Source organism: Salvelinus namaycush, chromosome 2, assembly GCF_016432855.1.
Source record: "Salvelinus namaycush isolate Seneca chromosome 2, SaNama_1.0, whole genome shotgun sequence".
NCBI lineage: Eukaryota > Metazoa > Chordata > Actinopteri > Salmoniformes > Salmonidae > Salvelinus > Salvelinus namaycush.
Genome location: NC_052308.1, coordinates 2,899,104 through 2,926,115, shown reverse-complemented (window position 1 = coordinate 2,926,115; position 27,012 = coordinate 2,899,104). Strand labels below are relative to the sequence as shown.

At 47.6% G+C, this 27,012-nt stretch overlaps 1 protein-coding gene across 1 annotated transcript in view; it reads right to left on the bottom strand.

Moving 5' to 3' along the window:
* Positions 1–713: 713 nt before the first annotated feature.
* The window catches only part of LOC120020176 (acid-sensing ion channel 1-like), a 371,823-nt gene continuing 345,524 nt past the window's right edge, over positions 714–27,012 (bottom strand). Inside the window, exons 3-6 of the mRNA XM_038963666.1 lie at positions 24,928–25,078; positions 13,524–13,651; positions 1,050–1,200; positions 714–730 (exon numbers count right to left, since the gene is read on the bottom strand). Of these exons, the coding sequence (XP_038819594.1) occupies positions 714–730; positions 1,050–1,200; positions 13,524–13,651; positions 24,928–25,078 (447 nt within the window). The remainder of the gene's footprint in view (positions 731–1,049; positions 1,201–13,523; positions 13,652–24,927; positions 25,079–27,012) is intronic.

Here is a 27,012-nt window from a genome sequence, read left to right as displayed (position 1 = left end):
CAGGGAGATATGTATACTGTTGCTAAGAAAGTAATACTAAGTGTATGTTGTGTAGTAAGCTGTTAGTAGCCCATGTGCCTCACCCTAATGATTTGGTCCCTTTACCCTCATAACTTAGCCTACTGTTCTGACTTGGTGGTGCACATGTAGCCTATAGCCTGTAATTAATGATTATTGTAAGAGCTTTCATTGTCTGCTGATATGCTCCCTTTAATTATCATACGGTTCTGACTTGGTGTACAGGGAAAATACTGTAAGAACGGCCCATGTTCTGAATTCTGTCACTGTACATTTAAAAAGTGTGAACAAATAGTTGTAATGACTACGTCCGTCCTAGCTCGCTCGGTAACGTCTTAATCGAAATTACGGATCGCCTCTTATCGGCTTGTCGTTCCCTTACGCCATAGTTTAAGCAAGTCAGCCATATTAGCTATGTATTTTTTAAAAGGCAGTAAATTAGGCTAAATGAACTGTTTTGCTGCCAGACGAGGCTCCGCTGATAGCCAGGTGTAGCGGTGGAAAGGATTCACTCCATGGTGCTGGAAAGAAAGGTTTCGTTTCCCTGGCACTGTTTCTACATGTTAGCGTTTAGGTCATGGGACCAATATTAGCATTTTTCTGCATATCATGTCCAAATCAACCGAATGTATCTCAACAAAGTCACATATAGATGATTTTAACGTGATGCGAGAAAAAATGCTTTATCCAACCAGTCACGTTAGTTCCAGAGCTGCCTTCAGAAGATTCAATTAGGAAGACTCCATAGAGCCAGGACTTGGCAGAGGCAGGCTCATACCAGGCATGTGCGCCATGCATCAGTCTCAGTTCTTAACAGGTTGTGTGTGTGTTTACGTGTCATTGAATGAGAGAGAGAGAGAGAGAGAGAGAGAGAGAGAGAGAGAGAGAGCGAGAGAGCGAGAGAGCGAGAGAGATAGAGAGAGAGAGAGAGAGAGAGAGAGAGAGAGAGAGAGAGAGAGAGAGAGAGAGAGAGAGAGAGAGAGAGAGAGAGAGAGCGAGCGAGCGAGAGAGAGAGAGAGAGAGACTCCTACCAGGCATGTGTACCATGCGGCAGTTACAGTTCTCCACCAGGTAGCGCGTCTCACAGTCGATACGGCAGGCCGTCAGGCTGTAGGAGCTGAAGAAGTCAGAGTCCATGGGAGTGGACTTGCAGTCGCCCCACGGAGGAGGCAGGTATGTCAGCTATAAAAGGAGAGACAGATGTAAGGACATACTGTACATACTGGGAACCTATACAGCTACACTACCGTTCAAAAGTTTTGGGTCACTTAGACATTTTTTGTCCATTAAAATGACTTCAAATTCATCTGAAATACAGTGTAGACATTGCTAATGTTGTAAATGACTTTTGTAGCTGGAAACGGTTTATTTTTTTATGGAATATCTGCATAGACGTACAGAGGCCCATTATCAGCAACCATCACTCCTGTGTTCCAATGGCACATTGTGTTAGCTAATCCAAGTTTGTAATTTTAAAAGGCTAATTGATCATTAGAAAACCCTTTTGAAATTATGTTAGCACAGCTGAAAACTGTTGTCCTGATTAAAGAAGCAATAAAACTGTCCTTAGACTAGTTGAGTATCTGGAGCATCAGCATTTGTGGGTTCGATTACAGGCTCAAAATGGCCAGAAACAAAGACCTTTCTTCTGAAACTCATCAGTCTATTCTTGTTCTGAGAAATGAAGGCTATTCCATGTGAGAAATTGCCAAGAAACTGAAGATCTCGTACAACGCTGTGTACTACTCCCTTCACAGAACAGTGCAAACTGGCTCTAACCAGAATAGAAAGAGGAGTGGGAGGCCCCGGTGCACAACTGAGCAAGAAGACAAGGACATTAGAGTGTCTGGTTTGAGAAACAGATGCCTCACAAGTCCTCAACTGGCAGCTTCATTAAATAGTACCCGCAAAACACCAGTCTCAACGTCAACAGTGAAGAGGCGACTCCGGGGATGCTGCCATTCACTTTTGTGAGGTTTTATTGCTCCCAGTACAGTACCCAGTGTGCTTGTGGCTGAGACAGGGGAGTTTCACTAGGCAGTGAGCTGTGTGCAATACCCAGACTGCTACATCTGGCAGGGTCAGGTCTGGCTGGTCTGCCATGGTCCATTTTTATTTAGTATCCGTATGGGGTCGGCTTGGGGCGTGATTATATTTCCCCATAGTATGTTGTATTGAAGTTGACTGACTGAAAGGGAAGATAGCGTCATGACTATAACTATTGTTCTCTGAAGGAGGGAAATGAGGTACAACACCTGTTTGGCCCCACCCGTTCTTGGGCTCGGTGAAGTGTGGTATTAAATTGAAGGAAGGAATCTTCACGCTTATCACCTGCAGAAGGCGAGGCGTGGATTTCATTGGCCTTGTCAGCCGTGATTGTAGATCGTTCAACCGAAAGTAGCAAGAGTGCGACTCCCCCACAATATGATGTACCTCATTTCCCTCCTTCAGGGAACAGTAGTTACGGTCATAACGCTACATTTCTCTTGATGTGTATCCCAAATGGCACCCTATTCCCTATTTAGTGCACTACTTTTGACCAAATCCCATAGGACTATGTAGGGATTGGGGTTCCATTTGAGACGCAACACTAGCTTTCTCTGGATTTGTCCAACTCATCATTAGTTTCATACCTGTCTGAAGATCCAGCCGTCTGAATAATGATTTCACCATGCTTGGCGGCTCCTTATTCACTACCAAGCCATTCTCACAGCGCTATTCACCCAACCCAAGCCACCCACATACATTTTTCCTCTTCGGAAAATATTTGCAGAGGCTTGATTCTGTGGGTGTGTATATGACTGCGAGTCTCTGTACTTTGCAACTGTCTGTAAAAGGCTTATTAGGCTTTTTTTTTAACAGCCTTCGAAAAAACAATAGAGAAACAAATGTTTGTGTTGTATAGTTTTTTAACAGGTGTTCCTCTTATTGAATTATGAAATTATAAAAAAATAATATATATACAGTATTTCATAATGCTGATGATGTTATTCATATTTAATATTACATTCCAGCCATGAGGCCACTAGATCTACGGACAGCTTGGTAAGTCAGAGAGTAATAAAAGCTAGGACAAAGCCTCTAATGCTGGCAGAGTGTCTAGGACAGGTCTAATCAGGCTGCGGTGGGATTACGCATGCTGATGATGTCGTGGCTGCAGGTCCAGTCTCTCTCTCTCTCTCTCTCTCTCTCTCTCTCTCTCTCTCTCTCTCTCTCTCTCTCTCTCTCTCTCTCTCTCTCTCTCTCTCTCTCTCTCTCTCTCTCTCTCTCTCTCTCTCTCTCTCTCTCTCTCTCTCTCTCTCTCTCTCTCTCTCTCTCTCTCTCTCTCTCTCTCTCTCTCTCTCTCTCTCTCTCTCTCTCTCTCTCTCTCTCTCTCTTTCTCTCTCTTTCTCTCTCGGAACCGGCACACACATCGGACACACATTCTCCAAAACATAAGTGACCTTGGCAGGATCGATAATATGGACTAATTCATAAAAATCAAGCTTTAATAATTCAGACATAGAATGCAATGTTTTTCATAGAAAAAAAAAGAAGACAAATGAATATGAATATAAAAAACTGAAATATTTACTACACAACAAACATAAGAGGATGGAAAACTAAATAATAACAATACAAACTGAGCGACAAAAAAACAAACATTCCAAAGCTAAAAAGGTTTTAAAAACCTCTTTAAAAATAATCCCACCATTTCAGCCTCTCTCAGGTTCTCTGGCAGGCAATTCAGAGGCTGGGGGCATAGTAACTAAAGGCTGTCTCTCCATGCCTCTTGGTCCCTAGGCTTTGGGATAGTTAAAAGGCCAGAGGACCTGAGGGACCTACTGGGTACATAACTTAAAAGCATGTCTGACATGTATCGGGGTGAACAATCGTGTATTGATTTAAAAACCAATAGAAGAAGAATCTTAAAATGAATTCTAAAACTCACAGGCAGCCAGTGGAGAGACTTTAAAACAGGTGTAATGTGTTCTCTCTGTCGGGTCTTAGTCAGGACCAGCATGCAGCATTCTGTATGTTTTGTAGTTGACCAATGGCTTTCTTGGGTAGACCAGACAGGAGAGCATTACAGTAGTCAAGCCTGCTTGTAATTAAAGCATGGATGAGTCTCTCTGTATCAGCTTGAGAGAGAAACGGCCGCACCTTGGCAACGAACCTCAGGTGGTAAAAAGCTATTTTGGTCACATTCCTAATGCTTGATTCGAAATTGAATTCAGAATTTAAAATAACACCTATGTTTTTTACCTGGTGTTTTATCTTTATTGCCTGTGAATTAAAATATGCAGCCAGATTCTATCTCTGTGCTTTGGCTCCATCAATAAGTACCTCAGTCTTGTCCTGATTTAGCTGGAGGAAGTTGTGAGCCATCCAAATCCCCCTGGTGACACAGACATGTAAAGTTGTGTAGCATCTGCATAGTAGTTCAAATCAATGCTGTGTTTTCTGATAACTAGGCCAAGGGGTAACATATAAACTCAGCAAAAAAATAAACATCCTCTCACTGTCAACTGCATTTATTTTCAGAAAACTTAACATATGTAAATATTTGTATGAACATAACAAGATTAAACAACTGAGACATAAACTGAACAAGTTCCACAGACATGTGACTAACAGAAATTGAATAATGTGTCCCTGAACAAAGGGGGGGTCAAAATCAAAAGTAACAGTCAGTATCTGGTGTGGCCACCAGCTGCAATAAGTACTGCAGTGCATCTCCTCCTCACGGACTGCACCAGATTTTCCAGTTCTTGCTTTGAGATGTTACCCCACTTTTCCACCAAGGCACCTGCAAGTTCCCGGACATTTCTGGGGGGAATGGCCCTAGCCCTCACCCTTCGATCCAACAGGTCCCAGACGTACTCAATGGGATTGACATCCGGGCTCTTCGCTGGCCATGGCAGAACACTGACATTCCTGTCTTGCAGGAAATCACATACAGAACGAGCAGTATGGCTGGTGGAATTGTCATGCTGGAGGGTCATGTCAGGATGAGCCTGCAGGAAGGGTACCACATGAGGGAAGAGGATGTCTTCCCTGTAACGCACAGCATTGAGATTGCCTGCAATGACAACAAGCTCAGTCTGATGATGCTGTGACACACCGCCCCAGACCATGACGGACCCTTCACTTCCAAATCGATCCCGCTCCACAGTACAGGCCTTGGTGTAACGCTCATTCCTTCGACGATAAACGTGAATCCGACCAACAACCCTGGTGTGACAAAACCGTGACTCATCAGTGAAGAGCACTTTTTGCCAGTCCTGTCTGACCCAGTGACGGTGGGTTTGTGCCCAAAGGCAACGTTGTTGCCGGTGATGTCTGGTGAGGACCTGCCTTACAACAGGCCTACAAGCCCTCAGTCCAGCCTCTCTCAACCTATTGTGGACAGTCTGAGCACTGATGGAGGGATTGTGCGTTCCTGGTGTAACTCGGGCAGTTGTTGTTGCCATCCCGTACCTGTCCCGCAGGTGTGATGTTCGGATGTACCGATCCTGTGCAGGTGTTGTTACACGTGGTCTGCCACTGCGAGGACGATCAGCTGTCCGTCCTGTCTCCCTGTAGCGCTGTCTTATGGAGCTGCAACTTCGACTTTCTCCTCTTCCGCTCTGCCTTTCTGCAATTTCTCTTTACCTGATTAGTTTTCTCACTCATCCAACATGTGGATCCTTTGGATGTGAATGTTGTCAACTTTACTGGAGCTATGGCATCAATGGTTACCATTCATTTAAGTTACCAGCTAAATCAACACAAGAGGAAGGCAGAATAGGTAATGGAGTATTGTTCATACATTCAATAAAATCAGTAGAGGTAAGATAGTGTTTCTTAATCATGCGTTCAGTATTACCCTGTGCTATGGGCAACAAGGTAGTATAACATCCACAGTGGTGATCAGATAAGGCAACATCAACAATAGAGGATATGTCAGTAGAAAGCCTTTAGGTAATAACCAGGTCTATAGTATGGCTGTGGTTATGGGTGGGCCCAGTAGAAAGCCCCTTGGTAATAACCAGGTCCAGAGTATAGCTATGGTTATGGGTGGGCCCAGTAGAAAGCCTCTTGGTAATAACCAGGTCCAGAGTATGGCTGTGGTTATGGGTGGGCCCAGCAGAAAGCCCCTTGGTAATAACCAGGTCCAGAGTATGGCTGTGGTTATGGGTGGGCCCAGTAGAAAGCCCCTTGGTAATAACCAGGTCCAGACTATGGCGGTGGTTATGGGTGGGCCCAGTAGAAAGCCCCTTGGTAATAACCAGGTCCAGAGTATGGCTGTGGTTATGGGTGGGCCCAGTAGAAAGCCCCTTGGTAATAACCAGGTCCAGAGTATGGCTGTGGTTATGGGTGGGCCCAGTAGAAAGCCCCTTGGTAATAACCAGGTCCAGAGTATGGCTGTGGTTATGGGTGGGCCTAGTAGAAAGCCCCTTGGTAATAACCAGGTCCAGACTATGGCGGTGGTTATGGGTGGGCCCAGTAGAAAGCCCCTTGGTAATAACCAGGTCCAGAGTATGGCTGTGGTTATGGGTGGGCCCAGTAGAAAGCCCCTTGGTAATAACCAGGTCCAGAGTATGGCTGTGGTTATGGGTGGGCCCAGTAGAAAGCCCCTTGGTAATAACCAGGTCCAGAGTATGGCTGTGGTTATGGGTGGGCCCAGTAGAAAGCCTCTTGGTAATAACCAGGTCCAGACTATGGCGGTGGTTATGGGTGGGCCCAGTAACATGTTGGATAAAGTCCATCAACCTCAAACAATTAATAAATTCAATGGACTTAGAGTCAGTCTCTTTGTCAACATGAATATTAAAATCGCCCAAAACAATGATTTATAGACAATCGTTCAGATAAATCAGTAAATAAAGTGGGGCAGTGCTTTGGTGGACTACACAGGCTGATGGCCAGTCCCACCACCCTTTTTCCATTTTCTCATAGAGTATGAAAAGCTGTAGTCCGGGGGGAGGCTTCAAAAAGAGCGGCACTGCAGTCTGAAGACAGTCATGTTTCAGTGAGAAACATGCTATCAACTTTGCGCTCAGTAATGAGGTCATTCGCAAGAAGAAATGTACTAGTTAGTGATTGCTCTAACATTTAAAAGCGCCATATTCAATGATTGTGGGCCACTCTGCCTCTAGGGCATCTGCCTCGAGGTAACCAATGGAATAACAACCAAATGATTAATGTTACAACCACATTTTCTGACCATCTCCAATCTATCAGTATGGTAGGAGATGACAGTTTGTATAAACTCACTAGAAGGCGGAGTTAAACAAACATAAATTAGGTTACTCACAATAACCACAGTGCCATTTCCACAGGAATGGTTTCCAAGTCCTCTATTGGTTATTCTGACAGGGATAACTGGAACACTACCAGACCCTGTCTGTCAGTCTCTAAAACAGTTTGATGTTGCTGGGTCTGGAGCACTACCAGACCCTGTCTGTCAGTCTCTAAAACAGTTTGATGTTGCTGGGACTGGAGCACTACCAGACCCTGTCTGTCAGTCTCTAAAAAAGTTTGATGTTGCCTGGACTGGAGCACTACCAGACCCTGTCTGTCAGTCTCTAAAACAGTTTGATGTTGTTGGGACTGGAGCACTGCCTGACCCTGTCTGTCAGTCTCTAAAACAGTTTGATGTTGCTGGGACTGGAGCACTACCAGACCCTGTCTGTCAGTCTCTAAAACAGTTTGATGTTGTTGGGACTGGAGCACTGCCTGACCCTGTCTGTCAGTCTCTAAAACAGTTTGATGTTGTTGGGACTGGAGCACTACCAGACCCTGTCTGTCAGTCTCTAAAACAGTTTGATGTTGCTGGGACTGGAGCAGTACCAGACCCTGTCTGTCAGTCTCTAAAACAGTTTGATGTTGCTGGGACTGGAGCACTACCAGACCCTGTCTGTCAGTCTCTAAAACAGTTTGATGTTGCTGGGACTGGAGCACTACCAGACCCTGTCTGTCAGTCTCTAAAACAGTTTGATGTTGTTGGGACTGGAGCACTGCCTGACCCTGTCTGTCAGTCTCTAAAACAGTTTGATGTTGTTGGGACTGGAGCACTACCAGACCCTGTCTGTCAGTCTCTAAAACAGTTTGATGTTGCTGGGACTGGAGCAGTACCAGACCCTGTCTGTCAGTCTCTAAAACAGTTTGATGTTGCTGGGACTGGAGCACTACCAGACCCTGTCTGTCAGTCTCTAAAACAGTTTGATGTCGCTGGGACTGGAGCAGTACCAGGCCCTGTCTGTCAGACTCTAAAACCGTTTGATGTCGCTGGGACTGGAGCACTACCAGACCCTGTCTGTCAGTCTCTAAAACAGTTTGATGTCGCTGGGACTGGAACACTATCAGACCCTGTCTGTCAGTCTCTAAAACAGTTTGATGTTGCTGGGACTGGAGCACTACCAGACCCTGTCTGTCAGTCTCTAAAACAGTTTGATGTCGCTGGGACTGGAGCAGTATCAGGCCCTGTCTGTCAGTCTCTAAAATCGTTTGATGTTGCTGGAAATAATCCTAGAACCCCTGCGGTTAGGCTGAACCCTGCGCGTTTCTCATAATTCATACTACCGTGCTCCGAGCACGTAAATTGGAGCACGGGAGGGTCGGAGTATGAGTCCAAATCAAAGTATGTGAAATGGAGCATGGTGGGCACTTATTGAATGTGTACTCCGTTTGTACATATTTTGAAGCATGCATCGATGCAAGGAAATATGGAAGTATGCAAAGAAATATGACGCAGCAAGTAAAAATGACACATTTTCTTGAAATCAAAATGGCTGCCACTATTTGAACTGAAGCGAGAGAAAATAAACTCACATCTCATATGTTGCCTGACTACAATATGTTATCTTGATATGTTAATAAATAGATGTTGTGTTCAATTTTGGCTTGGTTACCTGCCTACAATACCCACTGTAGTGTGCATAGGTTGTAAGCGCATAGGAAGGCAATAGAGCTAACTGGCTAGCTACTACTGTTAGCTAGCCAGATAGCCACAAATAATTGCTACCCATACGATGAAGATAAGGTGGAACTAGAAAATGGAGAGGGATTTGTCTGCCCTAAATGCACCACCATCAAGCAGCTTAGGGAAGAGATCCTCCGGCTGTTAGCTCGGCTGAGAGAAAAGGATAACATGCTTTCTAAGTACACCGACCTTACTGTAGCCCAGGCAACCCAGGCGAATCACAGTTTTAAATGCCTCCTATAGCAAAGCTGTCGATGAGTCGGGTGGCGTTGATCTGTCCCAATCCAACGGACAGAGGTTCAGCTCAACTCTGCGGCCCCATGGGAGACTGGACACTTGCAAGGCGTAGGAGATGGGGGAGGCAGTCTGGCCACCCTTCATCTATCCGAGAAGATCTGATCCAGCTATCAAGCAGCTTTGCCCCGCTTGAGATGGATCTACCAGCCCAGGAAGTCAGCACAGATCTTGGGTGTATACACTCCCCCATGGCCACCACAGTTCAGCAGGTCTTTGACTCAAGACAGAAGGGTCTCAGGCCATCCTCCCCCCGTCCTCTGTTGCTGGTGTGAAGAGTCAGGCTAGCCTGGCTCGAAGCCGGGTGGCGCAGTGGTCTAGGGCACTGCATTGCAGTGCTAGCTGCGCCACCAGAGTCTCTGGGTTCGCGCCCAGGCTGGGCTGGGTTCGCGCCCAGGCTCTGTCGCAGCCGGCCGCAACCGGGAGGTCCGTGGGGCGACGCACAATTGGCATAGCGTCGTCCGGGTTAGGGAGGGTTTGGCCGGTAGGGATATCCTTGTCTCAGTATGTAAAAAATGTAATAAAATGTATGCACTCTACTGTAAGTCGCTCTGGATAAGAGCGTCTGCTAAATGACTAAATTGTTATGATTGTGTGGAAATTATCTCACACCTGAAGCATTTGTTCCCAGCTGTGGATAAACACACCGGTAGGCTAGCACTGCTAGTGTTAGGCTAGCACTGCTAGTGTTAGCCTGCTCCATTTTCATGATGGCTAGCAGCTAACTGCTACTTAACAGGAATCCTGGAGACAAACTCGCAGTCCCAGCCGTAAAGGCTGACCGCGTTGCGGTATCCATAGCAATACAAACTTTAGCTATGATTTAGAAATTATTTCATAAAAACAACAAACCGAGAGGAGACAGAGTGTAGACAGTACACTGTTCTGTTGCGCGCTCTGATGACCTGTCTGGCAGAAACATGATCTATTCAATTCCTATCTCCTGTGTTCATTTCATCATACGCATTTGTCATGACTGTCCTGTGAGGATCAGCTTAAAAATGGCTTATTTCAACCAGACCCTCTCTCACCCACAGAGGGGGAGGAGGGAGCTGCTGGGGTGGGGGGTTGACACCTCACGCCCTGTTGTAAAATATATATTTTTAACATTTATTTCACTTGGCAAGTCAATTAAGAACAAGTTCTTATTTTCAATGATGACCTAGGAACAGTGAGTTAACTGCCTTGTTCAGGAGCAGAATGACAGATTTTTTACCTTGTCAGCTCGGGGATTCGATCTTGCAACATTTGGTTACTAGTCCAACACTCTAACCACTAGGCTACCTGCCGCCCTAATTAAATGAGATCCAGAGAACATCCCTCTCCAAATGAACACAGGAGGTTCCTTTATCTCCAGAGACTTTTCCCGCCGAAACTCTAACACGTTCCAAAGCGAATACTGTAAAATATTCCTAACAGAGAACGTGGGGAATGGTCAGAGGCGAGCTAAAGAATAATAATGTCATATGGGTTGTTATTTTGTGATGTCATAAACATTTTTATAAAGGAAATACTGTAACTTAAAGTATATATACTACATGTATGAAGTCTCCATCCTTCCTATTGTGTACGCAATATAAAAAATGATGAAAGTATTTAGGTTAAGATAGGAATGTGATTTTAGGAGCCATAAGAGATCATTTGTGTCCTATAAACTTTGCACAGTAAGGAGTCACGCCCTGAGTGAGGTCAGAGAGCGAATCAGCCTCACGGAACCGTCCCTTTCGACCAGAGTGCATAAAATAATTGGTAAAGAAATTAACATTTAGATCAGAGAGGCATGTGGCTGCAGCTCATGTCCAAAGTAGTTTGAACTCTCAACACGATGTAGAGAAGATAACGTCACCTCCCGGACAATCACTGGTATGGCTGATTAGCTGTCAGCCGTACCATTGATTGTCCGGGAGGTGATGTTATCGTATCGTAAAGTATCTACAAAAGCGAATTTAAGTGGGACCACTCTACTACTTCTCAAATCACCACAGTACGCTACTCTCATCACCCAATGGGAACCATTGACATGGCTGGCTAGACTATCTTTTAAAGGAGCATCGTCCAGAGTGAAGAGACGGGTCCGGACCCCTTTTGGACAATCAGAGCCTTACAAGCATGCAGCAGAAAGGTCCAACCCAGTTGTGTACCGGGACCTCCCACTCCTCTTTCTATTCTGGTTAGAGCCAGTTTGCGCTGTTTTGTGAAGGGTGTAGTACACAGTGTTGTACGAGATCTTCAGTTTCTTGTCAATTTCTCGCATGGAATAGCCTTAGGGATCCGATCCAGTTAGCGGTATCAAAATCGACAACATCCGGTGAAGTTGGAGCGCGCCAAATTCAAATGACAAATTAGTAAAATTTAACATTCTTGAACATACAAGTGTCCTACATCATTTAAAAACGTAACTTCTTGTTAATCCAACCGCTTTGTCAGATTTCAAAAAGGCTTTACGGCGAAAGCATACCATGTGATTATCTGAGGACAGCACCCCACGTCAAAATACTTTTTCAAACCAGCACAGGCGTCACAAAAATCACAAATAGCGATTAAATAAATCACTTACCTTTGAAGATCTTCCTCAGTTTGCAATCCCAAGGGTCCCAGCTACACAATGAATGGTCATTTTGTTCAATAAAGTCCTTCTTTTATCCAAAAAAGTCTGTTTAGTTGGCGCCAATGATTTCAGTAATCCACTTGTTCAACATGCATACAAACAAATCCAAAAAGTTCCTGGTAAAGTTCGTCCAAACAAGTCTAACGATGTTTCTAATTAATCCTCAGGTACTCTAATATCTAAATAAATTATAAAATTTAAGATGAAGAATAGTATGTTCAATAGGGAAGATAAATAACGAAAAGCGCGCACCTCATTCACGCACAACAAGACTACTTTTCTAATGAGGGACACCTTGGAAAAACTACAACTAATTGTTAATTTTTCAAGAAACAAGCCTGAAACCCTTTCTAAAGACTGTTGGCATCTAGTGGAAGCCATAGGAACTGCAATCTGGGTCCTATTTATTTGTATATCCCATAGGCTAGCATTGAAATGGCCTGTGACCTAAAAAAGAAAAAGTTCAGGGTGGATTTTCCTCTGGTTTTCGCCTGCCATATCAGTTCTGTTATACTCACAGACATTATTTTAACAGTTTTATAAACTTCAGAGTGTTTTCTATCCAATGCTAGATTATGCTCCAATTATATGCATATCCTAGCTTCTGGGCCTGAGTAACAGGCAGTTTACTTTGGGCACATCAGTCATCCGAACTTCCGAATACTGCCCCCTAGCCCAAAGAGGTTAATTTCTCAGAACAAGAATAGACTGACGAGTTTCAGAAGAAAGGTATTTGTTTCTGGCCATTTTGAGCCTGTTATCGAACCCATAAATGCTGATGCTCCAGATACTCAACTTGTCTAAAGAAGGCCAGTTTTATTGCTTCTTTAATCAGGACAACTGTTTTCAGCTGTGCTAACATAATTGCAAAAGGGTTTTCTAATGATCAATTAGCCTTTTAAAATTATAAACTTGGATTAGCTAACACAATGTGCCATTGGAACCCAGGAGTGATGGTTGCTGATAATGGGCCTCTGTACGCCTATGTAGATATTCATTAAAATCGTTTCGAACTGCAATGGTCATTTACAACATTAACAATGTCTACCCTGTGTTTCTGATCAATTTGATGTTATTTTAATGGACAACAAAATGTGCCTTTCTTTAAAAAACAAGGACGTTTCTAAGTGACCCCGACGTTTTGAACGGTAGTGTAGATGATGAGAGGGCAGAGTTGGTTGGAACACATCATATGGAATTATTCTTCTCTCCTGAAGAGAGAGCATGGGAGCACTGATTGAAAAGTGTGGATATCCACCAAGCCACTGATGAGATCCCTGTAATGTAACATACGTCAGGAAAATAAAAGGAGATTGGAGAGTCTTTTCAGGGTCAGAGTCTGTTTCAGGGTGAAACTGACTGACTGGGTTTCAGAATAACCTCGTTCTGTTTTCAACAAGAACATGACCTTTGGAAATCACTATAATGGTGTATGATGGTTGCGTATATGACAACACACGTCATTCAGCCCCCCGTTAATGTAGCAGGATGACATCATCACGAACAACAAAACAACCTCCCACATACAGACATCAAAAATAACCCACACAACCCTTTTGTTTTTACTCATTTTGTGCCTTCCCTTGTAGCAAGCCCACATTGGGAAGAGCCAATAATGTCAGGCTTGATTGATTGATTGATTGATTGATACCCTACCCGTTGTTCCTGACAGGATACGAAGGTCTGGAAGCCCGGGGCCACTCCGAAACCCAGCTGGTCAATGAAGGGAGGCTCGTCCTGTGTGTGGATCTGAACCTTGATGCCCGCCTCGAACGACGTCTCATCTGGAGAGAGGAAGGGAAAGATAAGAAACTTGCATTCCAAAAACAGATGTCAGAAACAGCATGGGTCAGTGTATTAATCAGTATGATTTCATTCAACTGGACAGAGAAAAAACCATGAAATTAATAACCTGAATATCTGATTACAATAAGGAATCAGAAGATCTCAAAATGATGTATACTCTATTGTCGATGTTCCTCCTGTCTTCTAGCCTGCTCTTATCCCCATCCCTTATCCCATCCATCCCCTAACGTCCCCTATCTATCCCCTACCCATCCCTTATCCCCATCCATCCCCTAACGTCCCCTATCTATCCCCTACCCATCCCTTATCCCATCCATCCCCTAACGTCCCCTATCTATCCCCTACCCATCCCTTATCCCATCCATCCCCTAACATCCCCTATCTATCCCCTACCCATCCCTTATCCCATCCATCCCCTAACGTCCCCTATCTATCCCCTACCCATCCCTTATCCCCATCCATCCCCTAACGTCCCCTATCTATCCCCTACCCATCCCTTATCCCCATCCTTCCCCTAACGTCCCCTATCTATCCCCTACCCATCCCTTATCCCATCCATCCCCTAACGTCCCCTATCTATCCCCTACCCATCCCTTATCCCATCCATCCCCTAACGTCCCCTATCTATCCCCTACCCATCCCTTATCCCCATCCATCCCCTAACGTCCCCTATCTATCCCCTACCCATCCCTTATCCCCATCCATCCCCTAACGTCCCCTATCTATCCCCTACCCATCCCTTATCCCCATCCACCCCCTAACGTCCCCTATCTATCCCCTACCCATCCCTTATCCCCATCCTTCCCCTAACGTCCCCTATCTATCCCCTACCCATCCCTTATCCCATCCATCCCCTAACGTCCCCTATCTATCCCCTACCCATCCCTTAACCCCATCCTTCCCCTAACGTCACCTATCTATCCCCTACCCATCCCTTATCCCATCCATCCCCTAACGTCCCCTATCTATCCCCTACCCATCCCTTATCCCCATCCATCCCCTAACGTCCCCTATCTATCCCCTACCCATCCCTTATCCCCATCCATCCCCTAACGTCCCCTATCTATCCCCTACCCATCCCTTATCCCCATCCATCCCCTAACGTCCCCTATCTATCCCCTACCCATCCCTTATCCCCATCCATCCCCTAACGTCCCCTATCTATCCCCTACCCATCCCTTATCCCCATCCATCCCCTAACGTCCCCTATCTATCTCCTACCCATCCCTTATCCCATCCATCCCCTAACGTCCCCTATCTATCCCCTACCCATCCCTTATCCCATCCATCCCCTAACGTCCCCTATCTATCCCCTACCCATCCCTTATCCCATCCATCCCCTAACGTCCCCTATCTATCCCCTACCCATCCCTTATCCCCATCCAGCCCCTAACGTCCCCTATCTATCCCCTACCCATCCCTTATCCCCATCCATCCCCTTTCCCCATCCCTTATCCCATCCATCCCCTAACGTCCCCTTTCCCCATCCCTTATCCCATCCATCCCCTAACGTCCCCTATCTATCCCCTACCCATCCCTTATACCCATCCATCCCCTAACTTCCCCTATCTATCCCCTACCCATCCCTTATCCCATCCATCCCCTAACGTCCCCTATCTATCCCCTACCCATCCCTTATCCCATCCATCCCCTAACGTCCCCTATCTATCCCCTATCTATCCCCTACCCATCCCTTATCCCCATCCATCCCCTTTCCCCATCCCTTATCCCATCCATCCCCTAACGTCCCCTATCTATCCCCTACCCATCCCTTATACCCATCCATCCCCTAACGTCCCCTATCTATCCCCTACCCATCCTTTATCCCCATCCATCCCCTAACATTCCCTTTCTATCCCCTACCCATCCCTTATCCCCATCCATCCCCTAACGTCCCCTATCTATCCCCTACCCATCCCTTATCCCCATCCATCCCCTAACGTCCACTATCTATCCCCTATCCATCTCCTAGCCCCATCCCTTATCCCCATCCATCCCCTAATGTCCCCTATCTATCCCCTACCTATACCCCATCCATCTCCTAGCCACATCCCTTATCCCCATCACTTACCCATCCCCTATCCATCCCCCTCCCATACTCATCCTCTATCCATCCCCTACCCATCCCTTATCCCCATCCCTTATCCCCATCCCTTATCCCCATCCATCCCCATCCCCATCCCCATCCCCATCCCCATCCCCATCCCTTACCCATCCCCTATCCATCCCTCATCCATCTCCTAGCCCCATCCCTTATCCCCATCCCTCACCCATCCCCTATCCATCCCTTATCCATCTCCTAGCCCCATCCCTTATCCTCATCCCTTACCCATTTCCCCATCCCCTATCCATCTCCTAGCCCCATCCCTTATCCCCATCCCTTACCCATCCCCTATCCATCTCCTATCCATCCCCTACCCATCCCCCATCCAAGCCCTTTCCCCATCCCCTATCCATCTCCTAGCCCCATCCCTTATCCCCATCCATTACCCATCCCCTATCCATCTCCTACCCATCCCATATCCATCCCCTTGCCGTCCCCTACCCATCCCCTATCCATCCCTTATCCCCATCCCCTACCCCTCCCCTATCCATCCCTTATCCTCATTCCTTATCCATCCCCTATCTCCATCCCTTATCCATCCCCTACCCATCTGCAAGCCCCATCCCCTACCCATCCCATATCTCCATCCCCTATCCATCCCCTATCCTAATCCCCTACCCATCCCCTATCCCCTAATTCCATCACCTACGCATCCCTTACCCCCATCCCCTATCCATCCCATATCCATCCCCTGTCCATCCACTATCCATCCCCTACTCCCATCCTTTATCCATCTCTTAGCCCCATCCCCTATCCATCCCCTGTCCATCCCCTGTCCATCCACTATCCATCCCCTACCCCCATCCCTTATCCATCCCCTATCCATCCCCTGTCCATCCACTATCCATCCCCTACCCCCATCCCTTATCCATCCCCTATCCATCCCCTAGCCCCATCCCCTATCCATCCCATAGCCTCCATCCCCTATCCATCCCCTACCCCCATCCCCTATCCCCAGCCCCCATCCCCTATCCATCCCCTACCCATGCCCTATCCATCTCCTACCCCGAACCCCTACCCATCCCCTATCCCATCCCTTATCCATCCCGTACCCATCCCCTACCATCCCCTAGCCCCATCCCTATCCTCATCCCTATCCCTCCCCTACCCATCCCCTATCCCATCCCTTATCCATCCCGTACCCATCCCCTACCATCCCCTAGCCCCATCCCTATCCTCATCCCTATCCCTCCCCTACCCATCCCCTATCCCATCCCTTATCCATCCCGTACCCATCCCCTACCATCCCCTAGCCCCATCCCTATCCTCATCCCTATCCCTCCCCTATCCATCCCGTACCCATCCCCTAGTCCCCATTCCCTATCCATCCCCTATCTCCATCCCTTACCCATCCTCTATCCCTATCCCATCCCTTATCCATCCCCTACCATCCCCTAGCCCCATCCCTTATCCCCATCCATTACCCATCCCCTATCCCTCCCCTATCCATCCCAATCCATCCCCTATCTCCATCGCTTACCCATCCTCTATCCCTATCCCCATCCCTATCCTTCCCCTTCCCATGCCCTATCCATCTCCTAGTCCCACCCCTACCTATCCCCTGTCCTGTCCCCTATCCATCCCGTACCCATCCCCTAGCCCCATCCCTTACCTATCCCTTATCCCCAACCCCTATCCATCCCGTACCCATCCCTTACCATCTCCTAGCCCGATCCCTTACCCATCCCTTATCTCCAACCACTATCCATCCCCTAACCATCCCCAAACCATCCCCTATCCATCCCTTAGCCATCCCCTATCCATCCCCTAATCATCCCCAATCCATCCCCTATCCATCCCCTATCCATCCCCAATCCATCCCCTATCCATCCCTTAGCCCAATCCCCTATCCATCCCCTATCCATCCCCAATCCATCCCCTATCCATCCCTTAGCCCAATTCCCTATCCATCCCCAATCATCCCCTATCCATCCACTAGCCCTCCCCTATCCATCCACTATCCCCATCCCCTATCCATCCCCTATCCCCATCCCCTATCCATCCCCTATCCCCATCCCCTATCCATCCCTATCCATCCACTATCCCCATCCCCTATCCATCCCCTATCCATCCCCTATCCATCCCATATCCATCCCCTGTCCATCCACTATCCATCCCCTACTCCCATCCCTTATCCATCCCCTAGCCCCATCCCCTAACCATCCCCTGTCCATCCACTATCCATCCCCTACCCCCATTCCTTATCCATCCCCTAGCCCCCATTCCCCATCCATCCCCTAGCCTCCATTCCCTATCCATCCACTATCCATCCCCTACCCCCATCCCCTATCCATCCCCTATCCCCAGCCCCCATCCCCTATCCATCCCCTACCCATGCCCTATCCATCTCCTACCCCGAACCCCTACCCATCCCCTATCCCATCCCTTATCCATCCCCTGTCCCATCCCCTATCCATCCCGTACCCATCCCCTGTCCCATCCCCTATCCATCCCGTACCCATCCCCTGTCCCATCCCCTGTCCCATCCCCTAGCCCCCATTCCCTATCCATCCCCTATCTCCATCCCTTACCCATCCTCTATCCCTATCCCCATCCCTATCCTTCCCCTTCCCATGCCCTATCCATCTCCTAGTCCCACCCCTACCTATCCCCTGTCCTGTCCCCTATCCATCCCGTACCCATCCCCTAGCCCCATCCCTTACCTATCCCTTATCCCCAACCCCTATCCATCCCGTACCCATCCCTTACCATCTCCTAGCCCGATCCCTTACCCATCCCTTATCTCCAACCACTATCCATCCCCTAACCATCCCAAAACCATCCCCTATCCATCCCTTAGCCATCCCCTATCCATCCCCTAATCATCCCCAATCCATCCCCTATCCATCCCCAATCCATCCCCTATCCATCCCCTATCCATCCCTTAGCCCAATCCCCTATCCATCCCCTATCCATCCCCAATCCATCCCCTATCCATCCCTTAGCCCAATTCCCTATCCATCCCCAATCATCCCCTATCCATCCACTAGCCCTCCCCTATCCATCCACTATCCCCATCCCCTATCCATCCCCTATCCCCATCCCCTATCCCCATCCCCTATCCATCCCTATCCATCCACTATCCCCATCCCCTATCCATCCCCTATCCATCCCCTATCCATCCCATATCCATCCCCTGTCCATCCACTATCCATCCCCTACTCCCATCCCTTATCCATCCCCTAGCCCCATCCCCTAACCATCCCCTGTCCATCCACTATCCATCCCCTACCCCCATTCCTTATCCATCCCCTAGCCCCCATTCCCCATCCATCCCCTAGCCTCCATTCCCTATCCATCCACTATCCATCCCCTACCCCCATCCCCTATCCATCCCCTATCCCCAGCCCCCATCCCCTATCCATGCCCTATCCATCTCCTACCCCGAACCCCTACCCATCCCCTATCCCATCCCTTATCCATCCCCTATCCATCCCGTACCCATCCCCTGTCCCATCCCCTATCCATCCCGTACCCATCCCCTGTCCCATCCCCTGTCCCATCCCCTAGCCCCCATTCCCTATCCATCCCCTATCTCCATCCCTTACCCATCCTCTATCCCTATCCCATCCCTTATCCATCCCGTACCCATCCCTTACCATCCCCTAACCATCCCCAATCCATCCCCTATTCCTATCCCCTATCCATCCCTTAGCCATCCCCTATCCATCCCCTAATCATCCCCAATCCATCCCCAATCTGTCCCCTATCCATCCCCTATCCATCCCCAATCCATCCCCTATCCATCCCTTAGCCCAATCCCCTATCCATCCCCGATCCATCCCCAATCCATCCCCTTTCCATCCCTTAGCCCAATCCCCTATCCATCCCCTATCCATCCCCAATCCATCCCATATCCATCCCTTAGCCCAATCCCCTATCCATCCCCCTATCCATCCACAATCATCCCCTATCCATCACCTAGCACTCCCCTATCCATCCCCCATCCATCCACTATCCCCATCCTCTATCCATCCCCTATCCATCCACTATCCCCATCCCCTATCCATCCCCTATCCATCCCCTATCCATCCCATATCCATCCCCTGTCCATCCACTATCCATCCCCTACTCCCATCCCTTATCCATCCCCTAGCCCCATCCCCTATCCATCCCCTGTCCATCCACTATCCATCCCCTACCCCCATCCCTTATCCATCCCCTAGCCCCATCCCCTATCCATCCCTTATCCATCCCCTGTCCATCCCCTATCCGTCCCCTACCCCCATCCCTTATCCATCCCCTAGCCCCATCCCCTATCCATCCCCTAGCCCCCATCCCATATCCATCCCCTATCCATCCACTATCCATCCCCTACCCCCATCCCCTATCCATCCCCTATCCCCAGCCCCCATCCCCTATCCATCCCCTACCCATGCCCTATCCATCTCCTACCCCGAACCCCTACCCATCCCCTATCCCATCCCTTATCCATCCCGTACCCATCCCCTACCATCCCCTAGCCCCATCCCTTATCCCCATCCATTACCCATCCCCTATCCCTCCCCTATCCTCCCCAATCCATCCCCTATCTCCATCCCTTACCCATCCTCTATCCCTATCCCCATCCCTATCCTTCCCCTTCCCATGCCCTATCCATCTCCTAGCCCCACCCCTACCTATCCCCTGTCCTGTCCCCTATCCATCCCGTACCCATCCCCATTGCCCCATCCCTTACCTATCCCTTATCCCCAACCCCTATCCATCCCCTAACCATCCCCAATCCATCCCCTATTCCCGTCCCCTATCCATCCCTTAGCCATCCCCTAATCATCCCCAAACCATCCCCTATCCATCCCCTATCCATCCCTTATCCCCATCCTCTATCCATCCCCTAGCCCTCCCCTATCCATCTCCTATCCATCCACTATCCCCATCCCCTATCCATCCCCTATCCATCCCTTATCCATCCACTATCCCCATCTACTATCCCCATCCCCATCCCCTATCCCCATCCCCATCCCCTATCCCCATCCCCTATCACCATCCCCTATCCATCCCTTATCCCCATCCCCTATCCATCCCCTAGCCCTCCCCTATCCATCCCTTATCCATCCACTATCCCCATCCCCTATCCATCCCCTATCCCCATCCCCTATCCATTCCCTATCCATCCCCCTATCTATCCCCTATCCATCCCCTATCCATCCACTATCCCCATCCCCTATCCATCCCTTATCCATCCACTATCCCCATCCCCTATCCATCCCCTATCCCCATCCCCATCCCCTATCCATCCCCTATCCCCATCCCCTATCCCCATCCACTATCCATCCACTATCCATCCACTATCCATCCACTATCCATCCACTATCCATCCACTATCCATCCACTATCCATCCACTATCCATCCACTATCCACTATCCATCCACTATCCATCCACTATACATCCACTATCCATCCACTATCCACCTCCCCTATCCCCCTCCCCTATCCATCCCCTAGCCATCCACTATCCATCCCCTATCCCCCTCCCCTATCCATCCCCTAGCCATCCCCTATCCATCCACTAGCCCCCTGCTCTAAAGGGTAAAAGAAGGAGGGCCACCCGGACACTGTCCTCTTCTAGCCTGACCTTCCTCTGGCCGCCCGGACACTGTCCTCTTCTAGCCTGACCTTCCTCTGGCCACCCGGACACTGTCCTCTTCTAGCCTGACCGTCCTCTGGCCACCCGGACACTGTCCTCTTCTAGCCTGACCTTCCTCTGGCCACCCGGACACTGTCCTCTTCTAGCCTGACCTTCCTCTGGCCACCCGGATACTGTCCTCTTCTAGCCTGACTTCCTCTGGCCACCCAGACCGTCCTCTTCTAGCCTGACCTTCCTCTGGCCGCCCGGACACTGTCCTCTTCTAGCCTGACTTCCTCTGGCCACCCGGACACTGTCCTCTTCTAGCCTGACTTCCTCTGGCCACCCGGACACTGTCCTCTTCTAGCCTGACTTCCTCTGGCCGCCCGGACACTGGGCTCTTTTAGCCTGCTTCCCAAATGGCACCCTACTACCGACATAGTGCAGTAGGCCTATTCTTGAACAGAGCCCTAAGTTAGTGCACTATACACTTAGTGGACAAAACATTAGGAACACCTAGTCTTTCCATGACATAGGTTGACCAGGTGAATACAGGTGAAAGCTATGATCACTTATTGATGTCACTTGTTATATCCACTTCAATCGATGTAGATGAAGAGGAGGAGACAGGTTAAATAAGGACTTTTAAGCCTTGAGACAATTGAGACATGGATTGTGTGTCATTCAGAGGGTGAATGGGCAAGACAAATGCCTTTGAACGGGGTGTGGTAGTAGGTGCCAGTCAAGAACTGCAACGCCACTGGGTATTTCACGCTTCATTAAAGTGTCCTGTGTGTTTCAAACCAAAGGACATCCAGTCAACTTGGCACAACTGTGGGAATCATTGGAGTCAACATGGGCCAGCATCCCTGTGGAGCGCTTTTGACATCTTGTAGAGTCTGTTCCCCGACGAGGAAGCAATATATTTATCATGAGCAGATGGGAGGCTGTAATAGTGGCCATGTACCACCTGGGAAGGGCTTAGCGCACACACACACACACACACACACACACACACACACACACACACACACACACACACACACACACACACACACACACACACACACACACACACACACACACACACACACACACACACACACACACACACACACACACACACACACTAACCGGTGCCATTTAGTATGTCAAACAGAATAGAACAATATTTCTAGTATGCGTACGTGTCATGGTGGCTATAAAAAATGATGGGATGAGTACTGTTTTAGAATGATTGAAACATTTAAAAGACATTCTGGAATAGGGGGAATGGAATGAAGAATTCCCTCGTACCTATCTCTTCCTCACTACCAGTCTCTCTCTCTCTCTCTCTCTCTCTGTCTCTCTCATTACCAGTCTCTCTCTCTCTCATTACCAGTCTCTCTCTCTCTCTCTCTCTCTCTCTCTCATTACCAGTCTCTCTCTCTCTGTCTCTCTCATTACCAGTCTCTCTCTCTCTCATTACCAGTCTCTCTCTCTCTCATTACCAGTCTCTCTCTCTCTCATTACCAGTCTATCTCTCTCTCATTACCAGTCTCTCTATATATCTCATTACCAGTCTCTCTCTCTCTCATTACCAGTATCTCTATATCTCTCATTACCAGTCTCTCTCGCTCTCTCATTACCAGTCTCTCTCTCTCTCATTACCAGTATCTCTATATCTCTCATTACCAGTCTCTCTCTCTCTCATTACCAGTCTCTCTATATATCTCATTACCAGTACCTCTATATCTCTCTCTCTCATTACCAGTATCTCTATATCTCTCATTACCAGTATCTCTATATCTCTCATTACCAGTATCTCTATATCTCTCTCTCTCATTACCAGTATCTCTATATCTCTCATTACCAGTATCTCTATATCTCTCATTACCAGTATCTCTATATCTCTCATTACCAGTATCTCTATATCTCTCTCTCTCATTACCAGTATCTCTATATCTCTCTCATTACCAGTATCTCTATATCTCTCTCTCTCTCATTACCAGTATCTCTCTCTCTCTCTCTCTCTCTCTCTCTCTCTCTCATTAAAAGTACCCTCTCTCTCTCTTTTCAATTACAGCCCTGGGAGCCTGACTGGAATGCCGTGTGAGCCTGACTGGAATGCCGTGTGAGCCTGACTGGAATACCGTGTGAGCCTGACTGGAATACCGTGTGAGCCTGACTGGAATGCCGTGTGAGCCTGACTGGAATGCCGTGTGAGCCTGACTGGAATGCCGTGTGAGCCTGACTGGAATGCCGTGTGAGCCTGACTGGAATGCCGTGTGAGCCTGACTGGAATGCCGTGTGAGCCTGACTGGAATGCCGTGTGAGCCTGACTGGAATACCGTGGGAGCCTCTGATAAAGAAGAGAGGATCAGTCAGCTTTATTTGAAGGGAATTTTCATCCATTTAGAAATGACAGCATTTTCTGAACATAGTCCCCGCATTTTACTGGACCAAAAGTATTGGGACAAATTCATTTACATGTGTATTAAAGTAGTAACAAATTAAGTATTTGTATATATTCTGTCACTTCACTGTCACCATAATATTGTAAAAAAACATTTATATTTGGCCTCAATATTGGAATACCAACGGCGAATCGACGTAGAAATGCAAATCGCTACTGTATGCATGTGTTAAATTCTACATACTCACTCTGAAGACTTTTGCAGCCTCTGACTTAAAGCTACAGTGATGAGATTAGTTTCTCCTCCCCGGCAGTTGTTTTGGCAATCAGCTGGGTAGATATCAAGAATTGAAATGGCCATTAAACATATTCCCAGATAGTCCCTTTGAGGACGAGTGAAAGGCCTTTCCACACTACATCTACATACCGTTGCAGAGAGAAGCGCTGCATTGATTTCCATTACCGCCATATTCTTTCATTTGATTCCTGCAGAAAACAAGCGTTCCTGACGAGAGATACAATTATATGACAATGAAGAAGCATTCGATAATTCCACCCCCATTCAACTTGATTTAAAAGAGTCGATAATGTACCGTTTTCACTGCAATTGTGTTCCCAACCGTGTGGAGTATGAATTTCCAGATAGAGCTAGATTCATATTGATGAGGAACAAAGAGTGTAGTGTGAAGATTCTGATCTCTCTCCAAGGATATTATCTCTCTTGGAAATGTCAAAGATAGTTTTTTGAGAGGATGTTCTTTTATTTTAAAACAGATTCATTGAGTTGATCCGAAACTGAGAGTTTGAAAATAAATTCTACGTGGACTAGCTTGCTTACCTGTCTATCTGTCTCTCTTCCTTTCCTCAGCAGGTAGCTAGTGTTTGTTCTCTGTTGATTCTTCTGAAGTGGTTTCACGTTCATAGACATGGCTTCCCTCCCTCCCTCCCTCCCTCCCTCCCTCCCTCCCTCCCTCCCTCCCTCCCTCCCTCCCTCCCTCCCTCCCTCCCTCCCTCCCTCCCTCCCTCCCTCACCTGTTTCTCCCCAGACTGGCAGGTATTCATCCTGTTGTGTATCCAACATCAGCTCCAGGCTGTTATCCCTCCCTCCCTCCCTCCCTCCCTCCCTCCCTCCCTCCCTCCCTCCCTCCCTCCCTCCCTCCCTCCCTCCCTCCCTCCCTCCCTCCTCACCTGTTTCTCCCCAGACTGGCAGGTATTCATCCTGTTGTATATCCAACATTAGCTCCAGGCCGTTACCCATCCCTCCCTTCATGGTCACCAGCAGCGGCCGGTTATCTTGGCCAGAGTTGAACGTGTAGCACTTCCCATAACGGGTGAAGATCTGAAAAAAGAAGGCCAATCGTTTCAATTTGCAATATAATGAAGAAAACGCATTGTGTCTCAAATGCCAACCAATAAAGGGCACTACTATAACCTAAGCCACAAGGTACCCTATTCCCTGCATTTGTAAAGTATTCACTCTCCTTGACTTTTCCACATTTTGTTACATTACAGCCTTATTTTTTACAATGATTAAATTGTTTTTCCTCATCAATCTACACACAATACCCCATAATGACATAGCAATACCCCATAATGACATCACAATACCCTATAATGACATCACAATACCCCATAATGACAAAGCAAAAACAGGTTTTTAGACATTTTTGTACAATTATAAAAAATTTGCAAAGTATTCAGACCCTTTACTCAGTACTTTGTTGAAGCAACTTTGGCAGCAATTACAGCATCGAGTCTTCTTGGATGTGACGCTACAAGCTTGGCACACCTGTATTTGGGAAGTTTCTCCCATTCTTCTCTGCAGATCCTCTCAAGCTCTGTCAGGTTGGATGGGGAGCTTCGCTGCACAGCTATTTTCAGGTCTCTCCAGAGATGTTCGATCGGGTTCAAGTCCGGGCCCTGGCTGGGCCACTCAAGGACATTCAGAAACTTGTCCTGAAGCCACTCCTGCATTGTCTTGGCTGTGTGTTTAGGGTCGTTGTCCTGTTGGAAGGTGAACCTTCACCCCAGTCTGAGGTCCTGAGCGCTCTGGAGCAGGTTTTCATCAAGGATCTATCTGTACTTTGCTCCGTTTATCTTTCCCTCGATCCTGACTAGTCTCCCAGTCCCTTCTGCTGAAAAACATCCCCACAGCATGATCCTGCCACCACCATGCTTCATCGTAGGGATGGTGCCAGGTTTACTCTAGACATGACGCTTGGCATTCAGGCCAAAGAGTTCAATCTTGGTTTCATCAGACTAGAGAATCTTGTTTCTCATGGTCTGAGAGTCCTTTAGGTGCCGTCATGTGCCTTTTACTGAGGAGTGGCTTCCGTCTGGCCACTCTACCATAAAGGCCTGAGTGGTGGAGTGCTGCAGAGATGGTTGTCCTTCTGGAAGATTCTCCCATCTCCACAGAGGAACTCTAGAGCTCTGTCAGAGTGACCATCAGGTTCTTGATCACCTCCCTGACCAAGGCCCTTCTTCCCCGATTGCTCATTTTGACCGGGCAGCCAGCTCTAGGAAGAGTCTTGGTGGTTCCAAACTTCTTCCATTTAAGAATGATGGAGGCCACTGTGTTCTTGGGGACCTTCCAAGCTGTTGAAATGTTTTGGTACCCTTCCCCAGATCTGTGACTTGACACAATCCTGTCTCAGAGCTCTATGGACATTTCCTTTGACATCATGTCTTGGTTTTTGCTCTGACATGCACTGTCAACTGTGGGACCTTATATAGACAGGTGTGTGCCTTTCCAAATCATGTCCAATCAATTTAATTTACCACAGGTGGACTACAATAAAGTTGTAGAAACATCTCAATGATGATCAATGGAAACAGGATGCACCTGAGCTCAATTTCGAGTCTCATAGCAAAGGGTCTGAATATTTATGTAAATAAGTATGTTTTTATTTTTAATACATTTGCAAACATTTCTAAAAACCTGTTTTTATGTTGTCATTATGGGGTACTGTGTGTAGATTGCTGAATATTTGATTTGTTTAATCCATTTTAGAATAAGGCTGTAACGTAACAAAATGTGGAAAAAGTCTAGGGGTCTGAATACTTTCCGAAGGCACTGTATTTGTGGATGCAGCTTTTCTGAAAATCTGTAAACTGTAATGTGACAAAGACAAAATACACACTTTATACAGTAAGTCAGACATTGGCACTGAAACCCCTTAACACTCAAGAAACAAACGTATCAACATTTAATGAAATGTCCTTTGAAATATGAGGTTTGACCTTTAGAGAGAAGAATGACCGTGGCTGGCT